Here is an 11,717-nt window from a genome sequence, read left to right as displayed (position 1 = left end):
TGGCTCTCTGAACACCTCTACTTAGAACCTCCTTTGCTATAGGAAGATGATTCCTTGTAAAGAAGCTTCCCTTGGCTGAAATTTCCCACTGTGTTTGCAGCACTGTTAAATGATTAGGGGCATGGGCCGTGGCCCTACATTCAAATCCCAGCTCTTTCACTTAGGAGCTTGATGTCCTTGAGCAAATTACTTAGCCTTTCCGGTAACAAATGGTCACAATGGTTCTATCACTCAAACTTTCAGTGCCTCAGTGTCTTAAGCTGGGAGATAATGATGATGATGATGATAGTACCTACCCCATTTAGTTGTCATAAAGTTTGAATTGGGGAACATATATAAGGCATTTAGAAGAAAGCCTGACATACAGCAGGTACTCAATAACTAGGTGTTATTGACGTAACTTCCATCCCTCCATTTGATCTTATTATGTCCCCCCCCAAGATTTGTTTTTAATCTCAATAAACTGCATCTGAATTAGGTCAGAGACCATCAAAGCACCAGCCCCAGCCCTGGAATCGGGATGGCTTCATGGGCATGTGACCTGTGCCCTTGACCAGGGCCCCGTGCTCAAGGGCCCACTCTTGCTTTAATCCTCTTCAGTCTCCATCTTGAAGTTCTTAATAATTTTTGAGCTTTTTTCCTCCTTGGCTGTCTGAAGATAGGTCGCCATCATGAACGACACTGTAACTATCCGCACTAGAAAGTTCATGACCAACCGACTACTTCAGAGGAAACAGATGGTCATTGATGTCCTTCACCCCGGGAAGGCAACAGTGCCTAAGACAGAAATTCGGGAAAAACTAGCCAAAATGTACAAGACCACACCAGATGTCATCTTTGTATTTGGATTCAGAACTCATTTTGGTGGTGGCAAGACAACTGGCTTTGGCATGATTTACAATTCCCTGGATTATGCAAAGAAAAATGAACCCAAACATAGACTTGCAAGACATGGCCTGTATGAGAAGAAAAAGATCTCAAGAAAGCAACGAAAGGAACGCAAGAACAGAATGAAGAAAGTCAGGGGGACCGCAAAGGCCAATGCTGGTGCTGGCAAAAAGCCGAAGGAGTAAAGGTGCTGCAATGATGTTATCTGTGCCCACTGTGGATGTTTCACGAGAACATTAATAAACCAAAAACTTCAAAAAAAATAATTTTTGAGCGAGGTGGCCCACAATCTCATTTTGCACTGGCCTCGAAAATTCTATAACTGGCCCTCCCTGGAATACTGGTATCGCTGGTCTCCTGCCTTCATGCGTGAGCAGGGTTAGGAAGCAGGCGCTGCCTCAGCAGAGCCTGATTCTCCTCCTAGCCCTGTCTTCCACTTCCTGCATGAGGTTGGTAAGCTTGAGGCTCCATTGTTCGGGTCACCCCCTCCCTTTTCTCCCACCCACCTTTCTTCTCCTTGTCCCCTGGTTTCCATCCTTCCTTCCAACTCTTGCTGCTTCTGCTTGGTAGCCAAGCTCAGAGGTGTTTGCCCTGCTCCAGACCCAGGGCCTGGGCCACCAGAGGGGTTCACCTCCTTCTGGCTTGCCTCTCTCCTTCCCCTGGTGATGGTGGAAATCTTTTTGCTGGCTTGCAGTGGTGAAAATGACACTCTTTGAAGGAATGGAAACTCATAAAAGTTGTAGAGTAAGATATCCAGTTTCTTGCCCTAGAGGTGGGGTATAGGGGTTAGCAGAAGGTTCCTGATGAGAGCTGCTTGAGTGAAGGATCAGGGCGCATGGGGCTTTGCTCTCAGTCACCAAGGGAATAAGAATAATCTGTTCTCATGCATCAAACAGGAGAGTTTGCTCCCCATCTTTTCCATGAGGACAACTCTCCAGGATAGCATTCTCTCCTTCTCTAGTTTCTAACACAAAACGGCATTAGTTCTCAGCAGACACAGCCACCACCAGGAATTGTTCGGTCCTGCTTGCTGCTTAAGAAAATCTGCAGGAGAAAGGAAGTAGATTCAAGATGAAACAAGGTAGTGTGCGCTTTAAGATGCAGAAAAAGCGCTGAGGGACTCGTGTTTGGAGAAGACTCTTGTCCCACCAAATGCAAGAAAGATGCCAGGAAGATAAAGCACAAGCGGCCTGCTGCAGAGCTGGAAACACTTCACTGGCTGGCAGGATGAGCAAAAGGGTCATCCGGAGCTCCGCCTGTGCCATGGGGGCATCCCCGGTGCTGGGGCTCGGCCAAGATTGCCTCAGTAAAAAGGGGGAAATGAGGCCTTGGAATTCCTTTCATGCTGCTTAACTGCCAGGCCCCCAGGGTTCTTACAATCAGGCACAGAGCCCGAGACTCCTAAGAACTGCAGATGGGGCACTGGGATAATCCTCCTTCCATTTCACACTGAGTGAACTGGCTCTCAGCTGGAAGAACTGCTTCCCAAGGCACACTCTGGGCCTGACTCCTTTAATCACCACTGGAGCAAAGTCTCCTTCAGGTTCCCCTGGTAACCAGACTCCTCACGTGGGCTCCAGGCTAGCCCTGAGGGCAGGCATCTCCAAGTGACCGCCCACTGGAAGGGCAGGGCTGTCCCAGACTCCTGGGCTTGCTCCAGCCACGAGAATCTGCTCCATGGACTGAGAGACTGGAGGTCTGAAGCAGAGTCTCAGCGGCTAGTGACAGTCTCCAAAGCCCAGCGCACTTCACCAACTTAGGCCCCAGTGGCAGGAAGAGCTGATGTTGCAAGAATGTTTACTCAGCCACCTCAGAGAGTCATAAAGGCAGCTGTTCTAACCGCACCATGTCCCAGGATGTGAAACTGGGACTTGATCCAGAGGAGGCTGGTGGGGCAGTTACCTTCCCCAAGGTCAAGCCTTGGGCTACGGCTATTAAGTTGGCAAGCTTATCCTGGGGCTTGGGAATGCCATGGAGACTTCACCCTGCAGGGCTGACGGGTGGAGAAAGAAAACCCCAGCTCCTGACAGGCACTGGGGTGGTGGCAAGAAGAGACTGGGCTTGGTTAAAGGGACACAACTTGAGTCTTGGCGTTGCCACCGACTCCCTGGCTGAGTGTGGATGGGCCACTTCCCCTCTCTCAGCCTGGCTTTTGAGGGGCTGGAGGAGCTGGAGCAGCTTCCTAAGGGAGCTTCCAGCCCCGGTTTTTGATGATTTGAGTTTCCGGTGTCCTGAGCTGCAGATGGCATGTGGGGAATGAGGAAGCTGTAGAGAGCTGACTGGTGATTTCCCCGGAGAGTCTACGGCTGTTGGGGAAGCTCCCACTACCACAGACAGCCCGGGCCCCACTTGGCAGCCCTCAGCTTCGGATCAACTGAAATGTGTAGGGGGAAGCGAGATGAGCTCATTAGATTCACCTGTGCAAATCAGTGCCTTTCACAGCTGAGTGTCCTGGGGAGGGGAGGGTTGAAAAGGCAGCTCAGCCGGGCAGGAAGCCCCGCATCGGAAGGCCAGGCTGACACCAAAATGAGGCTGTTAGAAGCATATTTAATGACACGGAAAAATGTTCAGTGATAGGTAAAAGAAAAAAAAAATGCAGGTTATAAAAAGCAGCATATGTAGGACAATACTCTTTATGGGGAAGAAATATTTCCCTCTAAAGTAGACATGCACACGCACACGCACACAAACACACAAGGAAAGGCCCTAAAATTCAAGGAGTGATTATCTCGGAGTGCTGGGATTTCCTGTGGCTTTTATTTTCTTCCTTTGTGCTTTTCTGTATTTTCCAAGGTTTTGTAATCATTCAAAAAAGACTTTTTTCACAGAAAGCTTGGCGTATTAACCTGCCAGATACACTGGCCTCACAGACACTTTCTTTTCCCAGGGAAGGTCCTGCCCACAGCCCTACTGAGGGTCCAGTCCTCAGGCGGCCAAGTCTTAATTTATGCACAACCATAGCAGCTTCGAAATTTCAGTATTGTAGAGACTTAAGAAGGCAATCTGATTGCAAAGGAGAAATTGAAGTTGTATTTAAAATAAAGTTAAGACAATGTCAATTGTCCATATGAAGGAATGGGAGACAGGATACAGCTTCCCCACTCTTCTCCTTGGGGTCGGCCATTAAACCTTCCGCTATGCTCCTGCCCCATCTCCCTTTTGATTGGACAGGGGGTGATCAGCTGACTCGAGTGCAGCCAATCCACCCAGGAGCCTGTGCCTTATGCAAAAAAAGATGGCTGGGTCATTAAATTCCTCCGTGGTGGATTTGAACTGAGAAATTAGGGAAGTGCCAGACAGAGTTAGCAGTGGGAATAGTAAATGACAGGCTGTAGGGAGAGGGAGCAGGAGCAGAGTGAGAGCCATGAGGAGATACAGATGGTGTGCATCATGGAACAGTAGAAATAATTACTAAAATGAATAAATAAAGAGCATGAAAAAGGCAGAGATATGAGATTTTTTTTCCCCCAGATGGAATCTTGCTCTGTTGCCCAGAGCTAAGGAATTCTGCAACAGCTTCCTAGGCATGGGTTAAGAAGACCTAGAAAACTCCTATGCCTGTTTAACATCAACTCCACCATTATGGCTTCATTGGACAAACATCATTGAGTTTACGTTATGCTAGACACTATACCTAAGAGACATCTCAGTGGAGTGCAGTGGCGGATCTCAGCTCACTGCAAGCTCTGCCTCCCTGGTTCAAGCAATTCTCTTGCCTCAGCCTCTCGAGTAGCTGGGATTACAGGCACACGCCACCATGCCCGGCTAATTTTTGTATTTTTAGTGGAAACGGGGTTTCACCATATTGGCCAGGCTGATACTCCTGACCTCAGGTGATCCACCCACCTGGGTCTCCCAACGTGCTGGGATTACAGGCATGAGCCACCACGCCCGGCTGGGATTTTTTTTTAAAGGATATAGAGATTAGAGGAAAAGATAAGTCAAATGGTAAAAAGAAGAGCACAGAACAAAAGTGAAAGAGACCAGGGTGGCTCCGTTTCTTCATTTGAGTTCCCTCAGGAGCAGAGTCTGAGACAACGATTTCAGTGCAAGTGGTTTATTTGGGAAGTGGTCTCAGGAAACTGCAGAAGAGGACTTGGGGAAGTGATACCAGGAAGGGAAGGCAGCCAGTAAGTGGTGCATTACTGAGCTAGCCACAGAAGGCAGTGACTGGAGCTTAACCCAGGGGGAAACTGTGTAATATGCACACCTCAGAACTCTCCCCAGCCAGGAGGTAAGGGAGTTAGGATATTGATATAGCAATTCCTGAGAGTCTTTGGTTGAGAACTGCTCCAATAGCACTTGATTCCCTGGAATTCAAACCCGGTGCTTGTGGAAAGAGCTGCCTTCCACGGCTCCAGGAAAAAACTCCCTAGACACAGAGATGCAGATATACTGGCAGCTGCAATGATCAGAAGCACACGGAAAGCTCTGAGGAATACAGATGAGGCTCCGGAAATGTCTGCCTCATCAAGAGAGAGGAGCCATACACGGACAGATGGATCCTACAGTCCATTTGAGATGGTGAGAGAGTGCTAGCCCCTGAGCACTTTCTTTTTTACAGCTTCTTGGTTCTTCAGCTTCATACAGTATGCCCCCCAAGACTTGAGCCAAGTGGAGGGACCCCAACTAAGATGAAGAACCTGGGAAGAGGGGGGAAGAGGCAACCCTCTTCCCTAGGACTCCACACCCTCCCCAGCCTTCCACCAGGAAAGAACTGTCCTATATTTTCTAGGGTCACAAGCTGTAAAAGATTGTCACCTTGGATTGATTCTTTTTGTTTGTTTGTTTGTTTGCTTTTAAATAGAGTTGAGGTCTTGCTCTGTTGCCCAGGCTGGTCTTGAACTACTGGACTCAAGCAGTCTTCCTGCCTCGGCCTCCCAAAGTGCTGGGATTATAGGCATTGACGGATTCTTAATACAGATTTTAGATTCTCATATAGACCCCTAATATTCCCTCCTCTAATACCCAATGACCATGCTAAGAAATTCTACAACAGCTTCCCAGGCATGGGTTAAGAAGACCCAGAAACTCCTATGCCTGTTTACCATCACCTCCACCATTATGGGAATTCAAGAAGACTTCACGGAAGGAGTGGCTTTTGGATCAGGTCTTGAGGGATAAGTAAATGTTTAGCAGGAGGGAAGGCTGGGGGATAGAGGAAGTGAGACCCAGTCAGGCAGGAGGTATAGCCAAGCAAAAGCTCTGGGCTAGGAAAGAGTCTGGTGGCTTGGAGCATGAACAGAGACAGCAAAGGCTAAGAGAGAGGTGAGACTAGAGAGGCCCCCACACTGGTGGTGAAGGGCTTTACATATTGAGCTGAGTGTTAATTGTATTCAGTGATTACTGAGGACCCACAGAAGGTTGTCCATGGGAACTACAAAGAGCAAAACCCCTGGAAAGGTAATCATCAGTTCTTAGAGATACTTTCCCACCGGAGCACTGAGCAAACACCATATCAAAAGTTTCTTTTCTTATATTTGCTAAGCACCTGCTATGTACATAGCACTGACTAGGCACTGTGAGAATGCGAAGAGTTCTCATGCACCAATACCCAGCTAATGCCACTTAAGAATAACTGGAGAAGGCCCGGGCGTGGTGCCTCATGCCTGTAATCCCAGCACTTTGAGAGGGTGAGGCGGGAGGATCATGAGGTTAGGAGTTCGAGACCAGCCTGACCAATATGGTGAAACCTCGTCTCTACTAAAAATACAAAAATTAGCCAAGTGTGGTGGTGCACACCTGTAATCCCAGCTACTCAGGAGGCTGAGGCAGGAGAATCACTTGAACCTGGGAGGCAGAGGTTGCAGTGAGCTGAGATCGCGCCACTGTACTCCAACCTGGGTGACAGAGGGAGACTCTGTCTCAAAAAAAAAAAAAAAAAAAAAAAAAAAAAAAAGAATAACTGGAGAGACAAACCCAATAGGCCTAAGATTAAAGAGTTATTGTGGTGAGGGGCAAATATATATAATTTATCTTAAGAGCTATAAGAGGAGTTTTTATGGAAAGAACTACTCTTTGTTCAGCAGAACATTGTATAAACCATTTGTTGAATAGTGAGTTGAATAGTGTGTCCCTCAAATATACATCTTCTTGGAACCTCAGAATGTGACCTTATTTGGAAATAAAGTCTTTGCAGATGTAATCAAGAGAAGATGAGATCATACTGGATTAGGATGGGCTCTAAATCTAACGAGACTCGCATCCTAATAAGGAGAGGAAGATTTGGAGACACACAGACACACCTATAGGAAGAAGGCCTTGTGACCACAGAGGCAGCAATTAGAGTGATGCAACTTCAAGCCAAAGAATGACAAGGATTGCCAGCAGTCACCAGAAGATAGGAAGAGGCAAGGAAGGATGTTTCCTTAGATTCTTCCAAGGGAGCATGGCCCTGTTAACATCTTGATTCCAGCCTTTTAGCTTCCAGGACTGAGAGAATACGTTTTTGTCATTTTAAGCCACCCAGTTTGTGGTAATTTTGTTGTAGGACTCTTTCCTTAGTTCAGCTAAAGATGGGGGTCCTTGTCACATGGCCACAAAAAATTCGGCTCATAGACAATTTGAAGGGTGAGGACGGCAGGGAAACAGGTACCCTCCACAAAGCCAGCGAGAATCCTGCTAGTATATGTTTTCCACCTCGCAAATTGAATCCCAGGTACCACCCAGGAAGAGAAGGGGCCAGGCTCCTCCCCGCAAACTTCTGTGGCTCCACCCCAGTGCACCCTCCTTCCAGTGCGCATGCTGGTTGGAGTTTTTCTGGGGACTCTCCCATCTGGCTGTCTCAATTTGTCACAGCAAACTAATACACCATCTGAGTGAAAAGAAAGGACCCTGGACAAAATCTGAAAGAAGCTGAACAAAGGGAGGTCCGAACTTCTCTGTATGAGAAAATGAAGAGAAGCAGAGGAAGTGGAGGGGTGAGAGAATTGTAAGGAGTTAAGGGAAAAAAGAGGTCAACACCACAGCAGGAAGCCAGCATCTTAGGAGAAAACGCAGCTAAGTTGGAATCCCCACCAACACAGATTGCTGAGGGGCTTTAAGAAAAGCAATGTTTAACTTGTTTGCTGAATCTTATGATGGCTGAGTAAATGACATTTGCACTTCCTTCTTTTCTCAAAAATCACCCTCAAACAACAAGATGAAAACCATCAAACAAATACATCTTTGATGCAGCATGGAGACCCTTTGTGACCCTGAACTACAATATGAGAAAATAGATGGAGGAAATTGAAGGAGGAATGACCAAACTCTTGGCAGAACCAGGGAGGGTAAACTTGATTGCCTGAGAGGATACTGAGGAGAATCGAATCCACTTGTCCACCCTGAAATGGGAGGCATTGAGTGTGCAAAAAGGAAGTTGTGACTCTGAATAAAGTAGAGACATCTTTGAAGAAACAAATAAGGAGCAGTTAGACCTTCTAGATGCCCATTCCTGCTTTACCAGTTAGGCAACCACCCTCAAACCCACCTCCAGTGTAGACGTGAGATAAAAATTCTAGAAAAAATGAATCAGAGAAGACCTAGACTCAAGGACACCAGGCACAGAGCAGGGTGGGGCTGAGATGCTGAACTAAAAACAGGGGGAAAATGAAAATCTGTTGAATGGTGTTATCCCCAGTCCTCCTCTATTTCCTGTGTTTACAAGAGGCCTACAGATACTGACATTAGGTATTCCCTATTGAAAGAATCAGTCCCTTAACCACTCATGAATAAGGCCCATTAGTTGACAACTATCCTATTCCACTTTGACCACAGACATTCTAATAGTCTTTGAGCTTACAATGAGCTTTTGAGATCCTTGATATTAAGTAAAAACAGGCATCAGGGGTCATTAGAACATTTTGATTTGTCAAATGGAGCTCTAGGAAATTAAAAATATGAGGGCCAGAATTTAAAATTAATTAAAAGAGAAAGTCAAATATATTTATCAGAAAGTTAAAAAAAAAACAGGAATGTTAACCTAGAAGGGTCACCTTCCAGTGAATTCCTGACAAAGAGAAAATAGTGACTATAATACAGTGGAAATTACTAAAGAAATAATATGATAATTTACCCATATATAATAATGTAAATATTATATGTTATATATATTTACTTGTTTGTAAATTGATTAATATATTTTATTCTTATGATTTGTTTCTTTAATGAATTTTTCCTTGAGGGAAATATCTTGTTGATTCTCCTTCATATGCCCCCCAAACACAAAAAACAGCACTTTTTGTAAAGAAGGCATAATATTTGTTGATTAAACTGGATATTGAAAAGTGAGCTTCAAATTGATTTTCCTATCTATGGTATATCTACCTCTAATCCCATCTATTACTAGTTCTAAATTAATTCTCTAAGTCTCAGCTCAAACATGGCACTTACCTGTTCTAAATTACCAGTGATTATATTTTTTCTGCAGACAATTTAGCCCTTACTGAAGCTCATTCCCCAGACTCATAAGCTTCTTGATCAAAAGGACCCACTGAATGCCCAGCACAATTGGTGAAAACAAATGCATCTTTGTGAAATGGCTAAAGACTAAAAGCTTCCTGAGAGAGAGATGGAGGAGAAAAAAGGGTCATATACAAAGGATGAGGACTAAGGATGGCATTTTACAGCAACCCTAGGAACTTAAAGACAATAGAGCAATGTCTTCAGAATTATAAGAAAAAGGATAATTTTCAGCCTAGAATTCTACACCTAGCTAAACTGTCAATACCTGTGAACATACATATAGTAAGATATTTTCAGATATTCAAAGTCTCAAAATAGTTATTTCTATATTTCCTGAAGTTACTGGAAGATATTTCTTAGTCAAAATGAAGGAGCTACTAGCAATAGCTAATTCTTTTCTTAGTCAAAAAGAGGAAGATCTAGAAAATGAGAGCCACAGGAGAGAGGAAAAGGGAATTCCTGCAAGGAGGGTGAAGAAAAATCTCGGGGCTGTAATTGGGCAGTGGGTTTAGGGAGTAGGAAGATGGGAGGCTGTCTGAGAGAAGAAAGGTGAGAAAAAACAACAATAAATTATCTGGCAGACGTGACCAAGTGGAAAATTGTATAAAAAGACATTAAACAGAGCCATAGTGGGATACGGGAAACTTAGTCACAGGCTCAAAAAAGTCAACGAATAATGCAGTTATTAACTACAGAAATGTAAAGAGTTGCACAAAAGTAAATATGTTATCTGGGACACTGGAAGTCTCTGTAGTGAGTGAAACTAATATGATATAATGAGATGAATAAATACTTATCCCAGAGATGGAGGAAATAATGAATCCAATGCAGAGGAGGAAATTATTAAAGAAATAAGGTAAGAAACTATGCTCAAACTTAAAGGCTTGAGTTTCTTGATTTTAGGGATACATTGAATATTGAAAGCATTAAATATTGGTTTGACCAAGAAATTGTGATAAAACTATATTTAGAGATTTAACAAAGGGGCATAAGGCATTTTTAAAGAGCTAAATCTTCATGTACCAAAATAGAAAGCCAAGAGATAAAGTCTAAAATTGAATCAAGAATTGGCACTGTATTTACAGTAGAAGAAAAACCTAAAAGAATGGTTGCCTAAAAGATGGAGATGAAGAGATTATTGTTCTTTGTTTTTGTACAGTCATAAGCTGCATAATGACATTTCAGTCAATGACTTACACATATATGATGATAGTTCCATAAGATCATAAAGGAGCAGAAAAATTCCTATTGCCTACTGATGTTATGGCCTTTGTATGGTAGTGCAATGCATTACTCATGTGTTTGTGGTGATGCTGGTGTGGTGATACTACTGTGCTTCCAGTTGTATAAAAGTCAAGCTCATAGAATGATGTACAGTACATCAGGGATCCTCAACTCCCAGGCCATGGACTGGTACCAGTCTGTGGCCTGTTAGGAACTGGGCCACACAGTAGGAGGTGAGCAGTGGGCAAACAAGCGAAGCTAAGCTCCGCCTCCTGTCAGATCAGCAGCAGCATTAGATTGTCATAGGAGCGAGAACCCTATTGTGAACTGCTCATGCGACTGATCTAGGTTGCACACTCCTTATGAGAATCTAATGCCTCTGAAACCATCCTCCTCCCTCCATCCAGTGGAACAATTGTCTTCCATGAAATTGGTCCCTGGTGCCAAAAAGATTGGGGACTGCTGCAGTACATAATACTTGAAAATGATAATAAATGACTATGTTACTGGTTTATGTATTTATTATACCATAAGTTTTCTCACTCTTTTAGTGTATGTTCCTTCCACTTATTAAAAAATGTTAACTGTGAAACAGCCTCAGGCAGGTCCTTCGAGAGGTATCCAGAAGAAGGTATTGTTATCACAGGAGATGACAGCTCCATGTGCATTATTGCCCCAAAGACCTTCCAGTGGGACAAGCTATGGGGGGAGAAGACAGTGATATTGATGATCCTGACCCTGTGTAGGCCTAGGCTAATGTGTGTGTTTGTGTCTTGGTTTTCAAGAAAAAAGTTTTAAAAGTTAAAAAAAAAAAAGTGTTGGCCAAGCATGGTGGCTCGATCCTAGCACTTTTGGGAGGCCAAGGTGGGAGGATTACTTGAGGCCAGGAGTTTGAGACCAGCCTGGCCAACATAGTGAGACCTCGTATCTAAAAATAAAAATAAAAATAAATTAGCTATGCATGGTAGTGTGCACCTGTAGTCCTAGCTACTTGGGAGGCTAAGGTGGGAGGATTGTTTGAGCCCAAGAGTTTGAGGCTGCAGTGAGCTATGTTTGTATCACTGCACTCCAGCCTGGGCAACAAAGCGAGACCTTGTCTCTGAAAAGAAAACATTGTTAAAAATAGGAAAAAGCTTCTAGACTAAGGATATAATAAAGAA

General features: G+C 44.4%; 1 protein-coding gene across 1 annotated transcript; it reads left to right on the top strand.

The window, feature by feature from the left end:
• Window positions 1-639: 639 nt before the first annotated feature.
• LOC129464483 (small ribosomal subunit protein eS24-like) lies at window positions 640-1,088 on the top strand. The gene has a single exon (XM_055245770.2). It carries the CDS (start codon window positions 672-674, stop codon window positions 1,071-1,073), a length of 402 nt encoding a protein of 133 aa, XP_055101745.1. The 5' UTR covers window positions 640-671; the 3' UTR covers window positions 1,074-1,088.
• Window positions 1,089-11,717: the final 10,629 nt, after the last annotated feature.

Source organism: Symphalangus syndactylus, chromosome 16 (assembly GCF_028878055.3).
Source record: "Symphalangus syndactylus isolate Jambi chromosome 16, NHGRI_mSymSyn1-v2.1_pri, whole genome shotgun sequence".
NCBI classification, from domain to species: Eukaryota; Metazoa; Chordata; class Mammalia; order Primates; family Hylobatidae; genus Symphalangus; species Symphalangus syndactylus.
Note: the sequence above shows the minus strand (reverse complement) of the source record. Positions and strands in the feature narration are given on the sequence as shown.